The following is a 12,215-nucleotide window of genomic DNA, read 5'->3' on the forward strand; positions in this document are numbered from 1 at the left end:
GAAATAAAGAATGTTTCATGAACCTGATCAGAAGATCTACTGGTAAACAGGCAGTGATGCACTGTTTGAAGCCTCCAACAGTTGATAACAGTTGATGAAAAAAGAATATATGGTAAATACACAAGATAATATTTAGGAAAGGCTCAGTTTTCATTACAAGTTCCCTTTCCTTGGCTGTAGCTAAGGTAGCAACTGTAGGAGTCAGGAAAGGGGGGACGATGATATATCACTCATGCAGGATAAGAGAAACCTACGAAGTGTAGAGAGTAAGGTAAGAAATGGTAAAAAGAGTGACATTTGTAGGGGGTCAAATACTGTAGGTAAGAAGACAATTACACAAACGACAGATCAAAGGTGACAGAAGGTAAAATAAAATGTTGGAATGAAACAGACAGAAGAAATAAAACAATACAGTAGATGGTATTATGACAGCCAATGGCCTTGCCACAGCAGTAACACAGTTCCTGTCAGATCACCGAAGTTAAGCACTGTTGGGCTGGGCTAGCACTTGGATGGGTGACCATCTCGGCTGCCAAGTGCTGTTGGCAAGCAGGGTGAACTCTGCCCTTATGAGGCAAATTGAAGAGCTACTTGATTGAGAAGTAGTGGCTCCATTCCCCTAAACTGGCATACGGCTGGGGGAGAGTTGTGCTGACCACTTGCCCTCCATAACTACATCCAGTGACGCCTATAGGCTGAGGATGACATGGTGGTTGGTTGGTACCATTGGGCCTTCATGGCCTGTTGAGGTGGAGTAGTAGTAGTAGTAGCATAATGAGAAAGGGGCAGGCTGAGAAGAAAAATGCTAAAAAGGAATGTTCTCATTGTTATAAACAATACTATTAGTCACAATGACAAGAGTGCTGTCTCTACAACAGAGCAGCCATCTGTAATTCAATTGCTCATTTGCATACTAATCATTAAACTGAAAAGAGTCAACTGAATATTGACCTGATGAGTGATTAATGGCAATCATGAATAGATGCTGTAGAGAGGCTACATATCATGACACTGAAAGTGAGAAAATAATCAAGTGTTCTCAGAGTATTTTCTTACACTGCCTAAGAATCATCAGATATATATTACTTTCATAAAATGATGAGACTCATCTTGAAATTCAGCTTAATCACCAGAATTTCGTTGCAACAAAAATAATCAAGATTTTTAGTGTTACTAGTTCTTTTAAAAATTCTGACCAATTGAGTTAAGTGGGGATGAAGATTCAAGAGCTTTATATGGCACTATAAGCATATAATATGATCTTTTTTGTTTCTTATGCCTGATAGGTGTGGTCCAGGGAATGAAAAAGCAGATAAATAAGATATTTTTCACTCTGGACACTATTATGAAACCTACATAGTTTTTAACTACCTATTGCATTCTGTATTCTCAGCTTCCAGAGGCACTGCAGATTTATATCCAATGGACATTGACATTTTTCAAAAATTTATGAATGTGATTACTACAGTTTATCAGATTACGAAAAATGGAAGAGAGTGCATAATCTTCAGAAAACATTCTTCCACAATGAGATGTAAAAGGGACATTTTTAAAAATACTACACAAACTGGACATATTAAGCTTCAGAGAATATTTACAACATTGTACGAAAATTACTGAAGTATAATGGAAAGTTAATACTTTTCATTTTGTATTATGTATCAGTTTAAAAGTTGGTTACTACAACATAATCAAGATTTTAACACTGTAGGAAACCTTAAAAATTAGTGAATATGTTACACCATTAGCCATATGTTATATACACTAAAGCACTAAAGAGCCAAAGAAACTGGTACACTTGTCTAATATTGTGTGGGGCCCCCGCGAGCATGCAGAAGTGCCACAACACAATGGGGCAAGGACTTGACTAATGTCTGAAGTAGTCCATAAATACATAAGAATACAAGGGGGTGGAGGTCTCTTCTCAACAGCATGTTACAAGGCATTTTTATGCTCAATAATGTTAATGTACGGGGAGTTTGGTGGCCAACGGATGTGTTTAAACTCAGAAAAGTGTTCCTGGAGCCACTCTGTAACAATTCTGGATGTGTGGGGTGTCAAATTGTCTGCCAGAATTGGCCAAGTCCATTGGAATGCACAATGGACGTGAATGGATGCAGGTGATCGGACCAGATGCTTCCATATTTGCACCTCTAAGAGTCATATCTAGATGTTTCAGGGTCCCATATCATTCGAACTGCACATGCCCCACACCATTACTGAGCCTCCACCAGCTTTAACAGCCCCCTGCTGACATGCAGGGTCCACGGATTCATGAGGTTGTCTCCATACCCATACACGTCCATCCGCTCGGTACAGTTTGAAGAAAGACTCTTATAAACAGCAACATGTTTTCAGTCATTAACAGTCCAACGTCAGTGTTGACGGGCCCAGGCGAGGCGTAAAGATTTGTGTTGTGCAGTCATCAAGGGTACACGAGTAGGCCTTTGGCTCTGAAAGCCCATATTGATGATGTTTTGATGAATGGTTTGCATGCTGACACTTGTTGATGTTGAAATCTGCAACAGTTTACAGAAGGGTTGCACTTCTGTCACACTTAACATTTCTCTTCAGTCATCATTGGTCCCATTCTTGGAGGATCTTTTTTTGGCCGCTGTGTTGTCAGAGATCTGATGTTTTATCAGGTTCCTGATATTCACGGTACATTCGTGAAATGGTCATATGAGAAAATCCCCACTTCATCATTACCTTGGAGATGCTATGACCCATCACTTGTACGCCAACTATCACTCCACATTCAAACTCACTCAAATCTTGATAACCCACCATTGAAGCACCAGTAACTGTTCTAACACTGCACCAGACACTTGTTGTCTTATATAGGCCTTGCTGACCGCAGTGCTGTATTCTGTCTGTTTACGTATCTCTGTATTTGAATACACATGCCTACACCAGTTTCTTTGGTGCTTCACTGTATGTTTCATTCGGAGGGTGCAGATTAGTCTCATCTTCAGAACATTTGGCATCATTGTATTATTTGATGAAAGTAAAGTCATGCAGTGGTCAGAAGGATCAAAAGATTTACTGACAGGAAGTGAAAGCACTAGAAAAACAAAGAGGGCTAGCATTTATCAGTTTGAGGGAGACTACATAAATAGTAAATAATTAGTACCTAAAATAAAATATAGCTACGAAGAACTATCCTCTGATTATTCTGAAATAAAATTCTGTAAAGATGACCACCAAGAATCCTATCATCCTAACACATTTTTTGAAATGATGACATTTCATGTGTACTGGAGTTTGTAGAAGTGTGAGACAGTCCTCAATGTTTGAAAATATTAAGTTGCAGGCTGTCAGTTAACAATTTCATAGTGATACTATAGTGCAGTATCTTAGTTATGAATGTTGCTTAATAAAATATGTATCACAACTCTAACTTCGAAACATATGTATAAAATATTATCTCTGTAACACTGTAATGGGTGGTTATCACATATTGTTACAAATTATTTGTATGAATTTTCATTTCAAGTTGCTCATATTTCTTACCTAACAAGGGATCAAGCATCTCATCATCCACTGGTGGGAGTGACACCATATAGTGATTTGAAGATTCAGGAGATCCTTCAACTGGTATTGAAAGCATACAAGAGAAACCGTTATATAATGGACAGTTATGCAAAGGAGCAAAAAGTAAAGGCTTAATAAACAGGTAACTTTTATAAATAACAGTGAATTAAGGCTCGATATGTTTTTGGAGACTATACTCATTTTCTTATACTCAGATCGTTTCCTACCATACTACAATAGTGGGTAACGGTTAAGGGTGCTCTGCGGCCTCCAGCCAAAAAACTATAACTGACATATCAGTACAATAATATCATCAAAGTAATTTTAATTAAATCTTAAGACAATAAATATCTCAGACAGACATTGCTGCCTGTTGTCAAACAGTGCAGATGCAACACAAGATTTATTTCACCCAAACTTGAGGAGTTGGAACATTGTTAAAATGTTAAGTATTTCAGACACCTGATTTTTTCAATGATGTTAGTCATGGTAGCAGTTTGGTATGATGGTTTTGAATTGCGATTGAGCTAGCAAAATATTCATCTGTACTCCATATAGTGGAAAGTACATGCGATAATTTACCATATTCCTACTCCACTTGTGCATGGAACATAGAAAGAAAGACAGTATGTCTGCACATAAGCCCAAAATTCTCTAATTTTACCATTATAATTAGTATGTATGAAACATAATGTAATATAATTAGTGGAAGGAGTAAAGATAACCAGTCATCACTTAGTTGAAGCATTGAGGAGTCAACAAGCACATTACAAAAAAAGGATTGAAAACATGGCCAAGCTTTGGGATACGGACACACACACACACACACACACACACACACACACACACACACACAAAGATTGTCCTAACTAACTACATTGCCCTGACTCTGTAGCCTGCCTGAGTCAAGAGGTGGGAAGGAGCAGCAAGGAGGTAGGAAGGGAATGGGAGGAGTGCAATGGAAGGAAGGCTGATGATTGATGACTGAGAGTGAGAGGCAACAAGGAAATGGGATAAGAATGTGGACCAATGAAACTGTGTGGATTTGTTGGGTGGCAGAATACTGATTTGGGAGAGATAGTACAGATTGTGGGAAGGTTGTTCCTTATCACTGCAGCGCATAATGAAAAGCAGTTGGTGGCCTGGTGAAGGATATGGTTTAAATTTTTCTAGTCTGATGTAATACTGGGTAATGTGCTAGTTGCCTGCACATTTTAAATCTGCCACTGGTTCTTAAGTCAGAAGGGAAGTGCATAACATGCCATCTACTGTGAATTGACAATACATGCTGGACGCATATAGAACTGGCATGTTCAGATGGTTGTGGCATCTGTGTTAGTCTAGCTGGGCTCAAAAGTGTACAGTGAACATGGGTTTGCAAAAGAGAAAGTTTTGCTGCAGACGATTATGCAATTTGGTTTTAAGATCAGCAAGAATGCTTCATGTGGCAGGAACCAATGTCTGTACTGGAGTTGATCAGAGTGGCCAGTTTATGAAAGAAAGAAGCTTTTGGTTAGATAGTGAATGATTTGGGGCATTCAGTGCTGGAGCCAGACACTAGGGAGGCCAGTGTTATGGGGCTGGCACCTTGAAGAATACGGAGCACAGTGTGTTCTGTGGCTACAAATGACAAGGTACTGAACTGTGATTGCTCTCTGCTCTTTTTAACTGAGATTGGTGTCTTGAATCCAGTCTGAGTAATGGATGTCGATGACTGTCGTTAGAAGTCTGATGTATCCATACTGCCAGCCATGAAGCGTTAGACATAGCGTGAGCTGCTACTGGTTATTCACAGCTTTTGGTTTCCTTCCTGGACATATATTAAGACACAAGAGTGCTTTCAGCATAGCTAATAAGTGTATAGCACGTTTTACTTGGATTGTTACAAGGGCTGGATTCAAACTGATGAGTCAGTGAGCTGCCATCTGTGTTGACACAATGAAGGTCTGTGAGACGCGTTTGTATAGTGAACGGGTATAGTACTCCGTCAATCTACTCCAGTGTATAGACTGTTGAACATCATGTTTACAAAGATAGAGCAACGTTCTTAAGGAAAAATTGAAATGGCACAAGGTCAGAGTATGTAAAAATGTTTCTAGGAATTGCTTGAAGGATGGGGTGATGCAGCGTTGTCATATAGCACAGTTGCATGATGAGGTAAGGCATTCAGATTAGGTAGAGAAGCTGGAAAGGTCACCATGTACAGAATGACACCATGCAGCGGGCAATACGATTCAATTCCTTGGTTCCCTGTTGGATGTTGATCGCTGCTGGGCTGCATGTGAGTTAGCAGCAGAAGTCACAGAATGCCTTAAAACTGTGCTCCACATCCTGCACGACATCCTGGGGTTCCAGAGAATTTCAGCACACTGGATACCCCACGAAATGTCCAAGATGCAACAATGGCACCACTGTGCCACTGCACAGGATATGTTGGGCTGGTACAAAAGGGAAGGTAATGACTTTCTTTGACGCATTTCCGCTATCAACATGGTCATACGAATCGAACTTTAAATGCCAATCCAATGAATGGAAGCATCCCAGTTCTCCTTGTCCACAGAAAGTGCACACTACACCAAGTGCTGTGTAGGTGACATCCACTGTGGTGTATGACACTGATGGGGTAATACTCCATCATGCCTATCACAAAGGGTTATGGTAGATGCTGCCTACAACTGCACGTTCCTGCAGCACCACCTTAATCAAGCACTTAGGCAAAGACGATGGAACAGCACCCCATCATTCCGTATGGCAATGCATGATGCCACACCGCAGCTGCTGGCCAGGACCTCTTGCGCCACTGGCAAAGGGAGAGTCTGAAACATCCAATGTACTCACCTGACATGAGTCCCTGCAATCATGATCTCTTTGTCAAAGTGAAAGAACCACTGCAAAGTTATCCATGTTATAAGGCAGCCAGTACAGGACACAAACAGAAACAAATGTGCAAATCGTATACAACAACTTCTGGACATTTGGCAAAAGGTCATAAACAACAGGGGCAATTATAATGAAGGTGTGTAACTGTAAGTACATCTGTCAATAAAGTCTTTTCATAGAAAAATAATAGTTTTCATTACTTTTTTATCCATCACTTGTATCATTCTCACCCTATTTACTGAATGAATGCATTTGCCTTTAACCATTTTGTCAGCTGTTTTAAATGGCATAAGTGTGCACCGGTTATCATAGTTGAAAGCTATCATGTTAAAGGGGTTTAACTGATAAGTTCTTAATGGTCTAAGTGTTAATGCATGGTGTTAATACTAATTCATTTTCAGACTGCCATCTAAATATTAAATTCCTTGGCCTTCATTAAAGATGAATAAGAAAACTGAATGTTAGTGAACTGTACTGGCAGTAGCCAAAATTTGTTTATACTTATTTATGTAAAGACCACAATGGAGATATGAGAGAAAGTCTGCCAATTTTGGAATGTTTTCATGGCCTACAGTTTCTTATACGTTTTAAGGATTGTAATTAACTAAATATTTGCAGTTTCCTATGTTAAAGGTCCAAACTGTTAAATTTTAATTCATATTATGTTTAAATGAGGTTGTGTCTGAGAATTGTTTGGCAGTTGATTTTAATAATGGTTAACAGAGCAAAAAGAAATTATTAATAAAGCATGTCTTCAGGTTCATGTAATCTGTAAATTTCAAAACAAATGTGTAATGAAAGGTGCAACCTGTCTGTAATTTAGAACAATTCACCAGCTATTTCTCTCTAGTAAGTTTTTGATATATACTGATTTGCATTTTGTTGTCCACAACAAGGGCAGGGAACTTAGGTGGACCAGTAATGAGAAGGGTAGGTGCTTTTATGCAGCTGGTTCACAGGGGTTGTTAAAGAGTTAGTGGCATACATGGCTGCGACAAGGGAATCCAATTGTGGACTACATTTCGAGGGTAGTGTCTGTCCATGAACACCTTACTTAGTAATACTTTCAACAAATGGATAAGGGAGTTCTTGTCACTAAAGACATGCCAGACTACATGGGAGAGACATTTTAGCATGTGGGAGAGAATTTAGCATGGGAGAGGAGGCAGCTGTCAATGTGGAGATACATTCTCCTCTTTATCATGTACTATGACTTGAAATTTGGTATGCTTATGCCAGAATGGGCTCACGGGTGCCACATTACTATCCCATTCCCTTGCTGCTTCTCTCTCCCAACCATCAACCTCCTTATCCTCCACCCCTCCCTTTCCCATTCAACCTCTTTGTTCCTCTCACCCACTCCACTAGATGGTGAGTGTTACGTTTACTCCTTCTATTATTTGTGTTCTACCATGGACTTTCCAGAATAATATCACCAACCTAATATAATCTTATTGTATTTCATGACTCATCTTAGAATTTAGCTCTCATATTTTAAAGAGTGCACTTATTAGAAATGCACAATGTCATTCCAGTGGAGTGTCCCACTACAGATAGTTGATCATTACTGTGAAGCTTCTGCACTGATTAAACAAATCCATGACAAAAACCACATCTCTTGTTTAAACTTCCTCTAAGTAGTACCCATAAATGCTTTCAATAAAGTAAATTCAGAACAATTTTTCCCCTCCATCCAGGAATGGACCGGTACAAAACCTTCCCAGATGATACAATAAAAAGTACATTTTACCATACACTTTGCAGTTATTAGCAGAGTGCAGATATAGAAGTAGATGTAAAATCAAATTTAAGAGTGATCCATGAGGTAGAGTAAATAAAGTGATGCAGAGATAATGTAAGTAGCTGATGTAATAGAAATTAGGCGCAGAGTAAGGTAAATAAGGAAAGAAGTTGTAACACAGAATGACTATAATAAGGGAATAACATAAACTGGGGGAGAGAGTATGTGCCATGGGGAAAAGGAATGTAAAAAGAAAAACCAGCACATGAGAAAGGAAGGAAGGTAGGAAGCTGACATAAATTGATTCCCAAGAGTCACCCTTGGATACTTCCATGAACACAGTGGTTGTCCAAATTGCAGATAGAAGAAATTGCACTCCAACATATCCTTTCCTTCCACTACCCTCTTGGGCTCGTTAATTATTAATAAATGTTTACATTGCAACTTAGGGTAGGCCTGTATGTTTGTTACAACACGTCATCACATGTTATACCTAAGCAGAACATTTCAAGAATGATCCATAATTCCATTTGTGGAATGCACAGATGAATACATCTTTTATGACACAAAGATGGCCCACATTTCACCAAAACTGAAAGTCAAAAGAAAAAATATAAATAAAGCTGTGTATTAAATGTTGTAGTCCCTAACATGAGGGAACCAGTGGTTCTCAAAGGTAGGAGTACTGTGTTTATTTTCCAAGATGTGACTTTTAGCTGTAAAGGAAGATTCATCTCCTGAAATAAATGCTGGCCAGCCCTTCTGTCTTTCATAAATTTAACAAATCTCAGAATGCAAATTTTGTTTGTATATATCTTTTTTATACATTTTATATGAAAACTTTATTCTTAAAATTTTCTGGTAGATGGCTGATATAATGTACAATATATTACTCTTGAAAATTTTCATTTGGGTGATTAAATTTTATTATTCAACTATGGGACACCCATACAGTGATTTGAAGAGTCAGACACTTTGTCTACTAGCATCTGACACATATTAAGAATAAAGTATTCAAGAGAATGAAAAATGAAGATGTAGGATATCATACATTTATGGCATAAAATAAAATTATTCTTCCATATTTTGTCTGTGGGTGGTATTCATTTTGTTGTTCTCATATTTACACTATCATGATGAATGCAGCAATGGCAGCAGCAACAGCAGCTCTTCACCTTTTAGACAGATACTATTACAATTAAATGGGCCAGAGAGAAATTGGACTTGACCTGACAGCTGATAACATGTCTACACAGACTCTCCTGTACGGGGTGGACCTTATGCATGAACCTCTGTACTGAGTAAGGATGACAGTATCCAAAAAATTCATTTTCAAAGATATGCCACCACAAGGCACTTGTGTACTTCACACATAAAATGAGAAAAGTTCTTTAAATGTTATAATTCTTACATTTTCAAGTGAATACGACATTTACGGAGTTTCAGTAAGCTCTGGCTACACCAACCATATAATTTCCAGTTTTTATATTATCTCTGAGCTGCAAATAATTTACTCATTTATATTTAGCCCAAAATTGTTAGCATGACTATTGGTTATTATATTATAACACAAACTGTTTTTTTTTTAATTTTTTTACAGTAAACAGATGAGTTTTGTCATCACCATAGAAAATATGCAGCTCCTCAATCTTTGCTGAGAGACTAAGAGAGTCCTCTACTAGCAAAGAGAGAAAGCATAAAAATAATTTAAGAAAACCTTGCACATAATGTTGCATAATGGACCAAGAGGCTCAAAGTTAAGAAGACTGAAGTGTCAGCATGTATCATGATAAATAAAATGTCTTATGCAAAACTGAATTTCCTATGAAAACTGCTGCTGAGGTTCAGCTACACACCAGCAGCAGCAAACATTATGCACTTCCTATCTAAAAGCCATTGTAGCTGACGAACTATTCACTTCTTCTCTACAAAGCAGCAAGAAACATGATTAACTAATTTCTAGACCATAATAACTGAAAAAATATTTTATGCACATTTAATTAAAGCAATGTTCACAGATGGGAGCGCAACTGACATGTACCATAAAGTACCCAATATTTCTGCTGAGAATGATGCTTCTGGTAACCCTTTCAAATGCTACTCTTATGCAGCTTAGACACATTGGCATACCACAAGAACTCTGCTGACAACAACTGACTGTAGTAGTACTCTGAATAGCAGCTTCTACATTTAGTTTTGTAAGTTACTTACCAAGAGTAAGACTGGAACTTTCATCAAAAAATTCATGACGGTCTATTTCTATATACTCTAATAGATTACTTTCACTGATATTTATTCTGAATTACTTTGGTTTCCTTACCTGAGAAGGAATCGAGCATCTCATCATCTCTTGGTGGAAGTGAAACTATATAATGATTTGGAGGCTCTGGGGCTTCTTCAGCCGGCAAGGACAAATGACTAGGAAGAGAGTGATCAGATTAGAAATATTCATTTATCAAGATAATCTCACAGCACTGGTGATTCTTAAAATAGATACATAAAATTTAGAAAAAAATTGGAAGGAGAATTGAAAGCAGGAAAATCTTAAGTTGTGACCAGTAGTATCGAAACTAAAGAAGTCCCAAAGCAGTCCCAGAATAAAGAAAGACAAATACGTGCAACTTCCTCAGTTAAAGTCGTCATTCACTCAAGATTTTTAGTACTATTTGTTATGAACTCACTATTAACAAATATGAATTACGTATCTATTAAGCAATGAAATTTGTTTTAATACTTTATTTCTATAAATAAGATATTAGGCAACATTGGAAAATTCAAGAGAGTATTGTGAATGCGCACAGAAAAGTGTAGAGGATGACAAAATGGCAGCCGATGAAGACGAAGAACAAGAACTAAAACATTTCATGGGGGATAGGAAAGTAACTTATATTCACTGATACAAACATGTTGATGGAAGAAGGGCAGTCAAATCATAACTCACCAGTATACTTGCACTATGTTTTAACCAGACTAACAATAAAACCATACTTCATATTATGCTGACAGGATATAAATTATTCTGAATGTGCCCCTTGTACTGAGAGTTTGACTCATCATATAATTACCTTTGATGTTATTGGTTTAATGTGTAGTCTTAGGTTGGAAAAACTAATAATTCACAGGGAAATAAATTTATATATTAAGGGGTGTAAGCCATGGTTCCAGACACATTATTACCAAGGGATATCTGAATTATTAAGAATAATGTGGCTGATAGATTTTACATTAATTTATGAAGGAACATAATACTCAAATAATGGTATAAATAAAGTGAAGCACAAAATGAATTCAAAGGGCATTGTTTTTCTCTCTCATATGTTTTGGGACTACTAAGAGAGAGTCATCATGATCTTTCCAGCGAAATATTTCAGTACACCCTAAAGCAACATCTTTTTCCATCAATCTTACATACATTTTCCAATCTACAAGAAGCCATGAGAATACACAGTTTGGCACAATGTGAGGACACACATTATGGGGTACAACTATGGTTCTGTAAGACATTTAATAACCTCTGTAATGCACCAATAAAATATTTTGGCAACATACTCATTCTCCAATAAAAGAAATCATGCTAATCAATGCTAATATAGTATCTTATACTGTTCAATGATGTACTTCGCCATGCCTCTGCATTTCCGTTTTATTGATGCCTATGCACAATCTGCTTTTAGCATATATACATGACACTTGATAATGACCATGAGATCAGAACTGGCCAGTAGTGACAAATCCAACATTTTATTGGAATAAGAAAGACTTAGTGGAATTGGTGTCTTTTAACCGATATTTGATGCATCTCAATCCAAGTATAAGGAAAACAATACATTTTTTCATCTGAATGCTCATAATATTTTTAACTAGCTGAGAAATATGGTGTAGCTCAAGGATTTATTTGTAGCTGTGTTCAAGACTTCATACATATGGAATTTATTTTTGACTTATAAAGCTTTAAAAAATACACTGTTTGAAGTAGTATGATTGGGGACATGATTGAAGAGATTATCTGCTTCACTAAGCCACATAGATCTGGCTGTGCCAAAAGCAACTGACACTAAGG

General features: G+C 37.5%; 1 protein-coding gene across 1 annotated transcript in view; it reads right to left on the reverse strand.

Annotated features, from left to right (window-relative positions):
• The window catches only part of LOC126162227 (E3 ubiquitin-protein ligase CBL-B-B), a 178,948-nt gene that overhangs the window by 54,383 nt on the left and 112,350 nt on the right, over positions 1 to 12,215 (reverse strand). Inside the window, exons 9-10 of the mRNA XM_049918588.1 lie at positions 10,476 to 10,573; positions 3,514 to 3,594 (exon numbers count right to left, since the gene is read on the reverse strand). Coding sequence (XP_049774545.1) covers positions 3,514 to 3,594; positions 10,476 to 10,573 — 179 coding nt within the window. The remainder of the gene's footprint in view (positions 1 to 3,513; positions 3,595 to 10,475; positions 10,574 to 12,215) is intronic.

The sequence above is a fragment of the Schistocerca cancellata genome, chromosome 2, assembly GCF_023864275.1.
Source record: "Schistocerca cancellata isolate TAMUIC-IGC-003103 chromosome 2, iqSchCanc2.1, whole genome shotgun sequence".
Classification (NCBI taxonomy): Eukaryota; Metazoa; Arthropoda; class Insecta; order Orthoptera; family Acrididae; genus Schistocerca; species Schistocerca cancellata.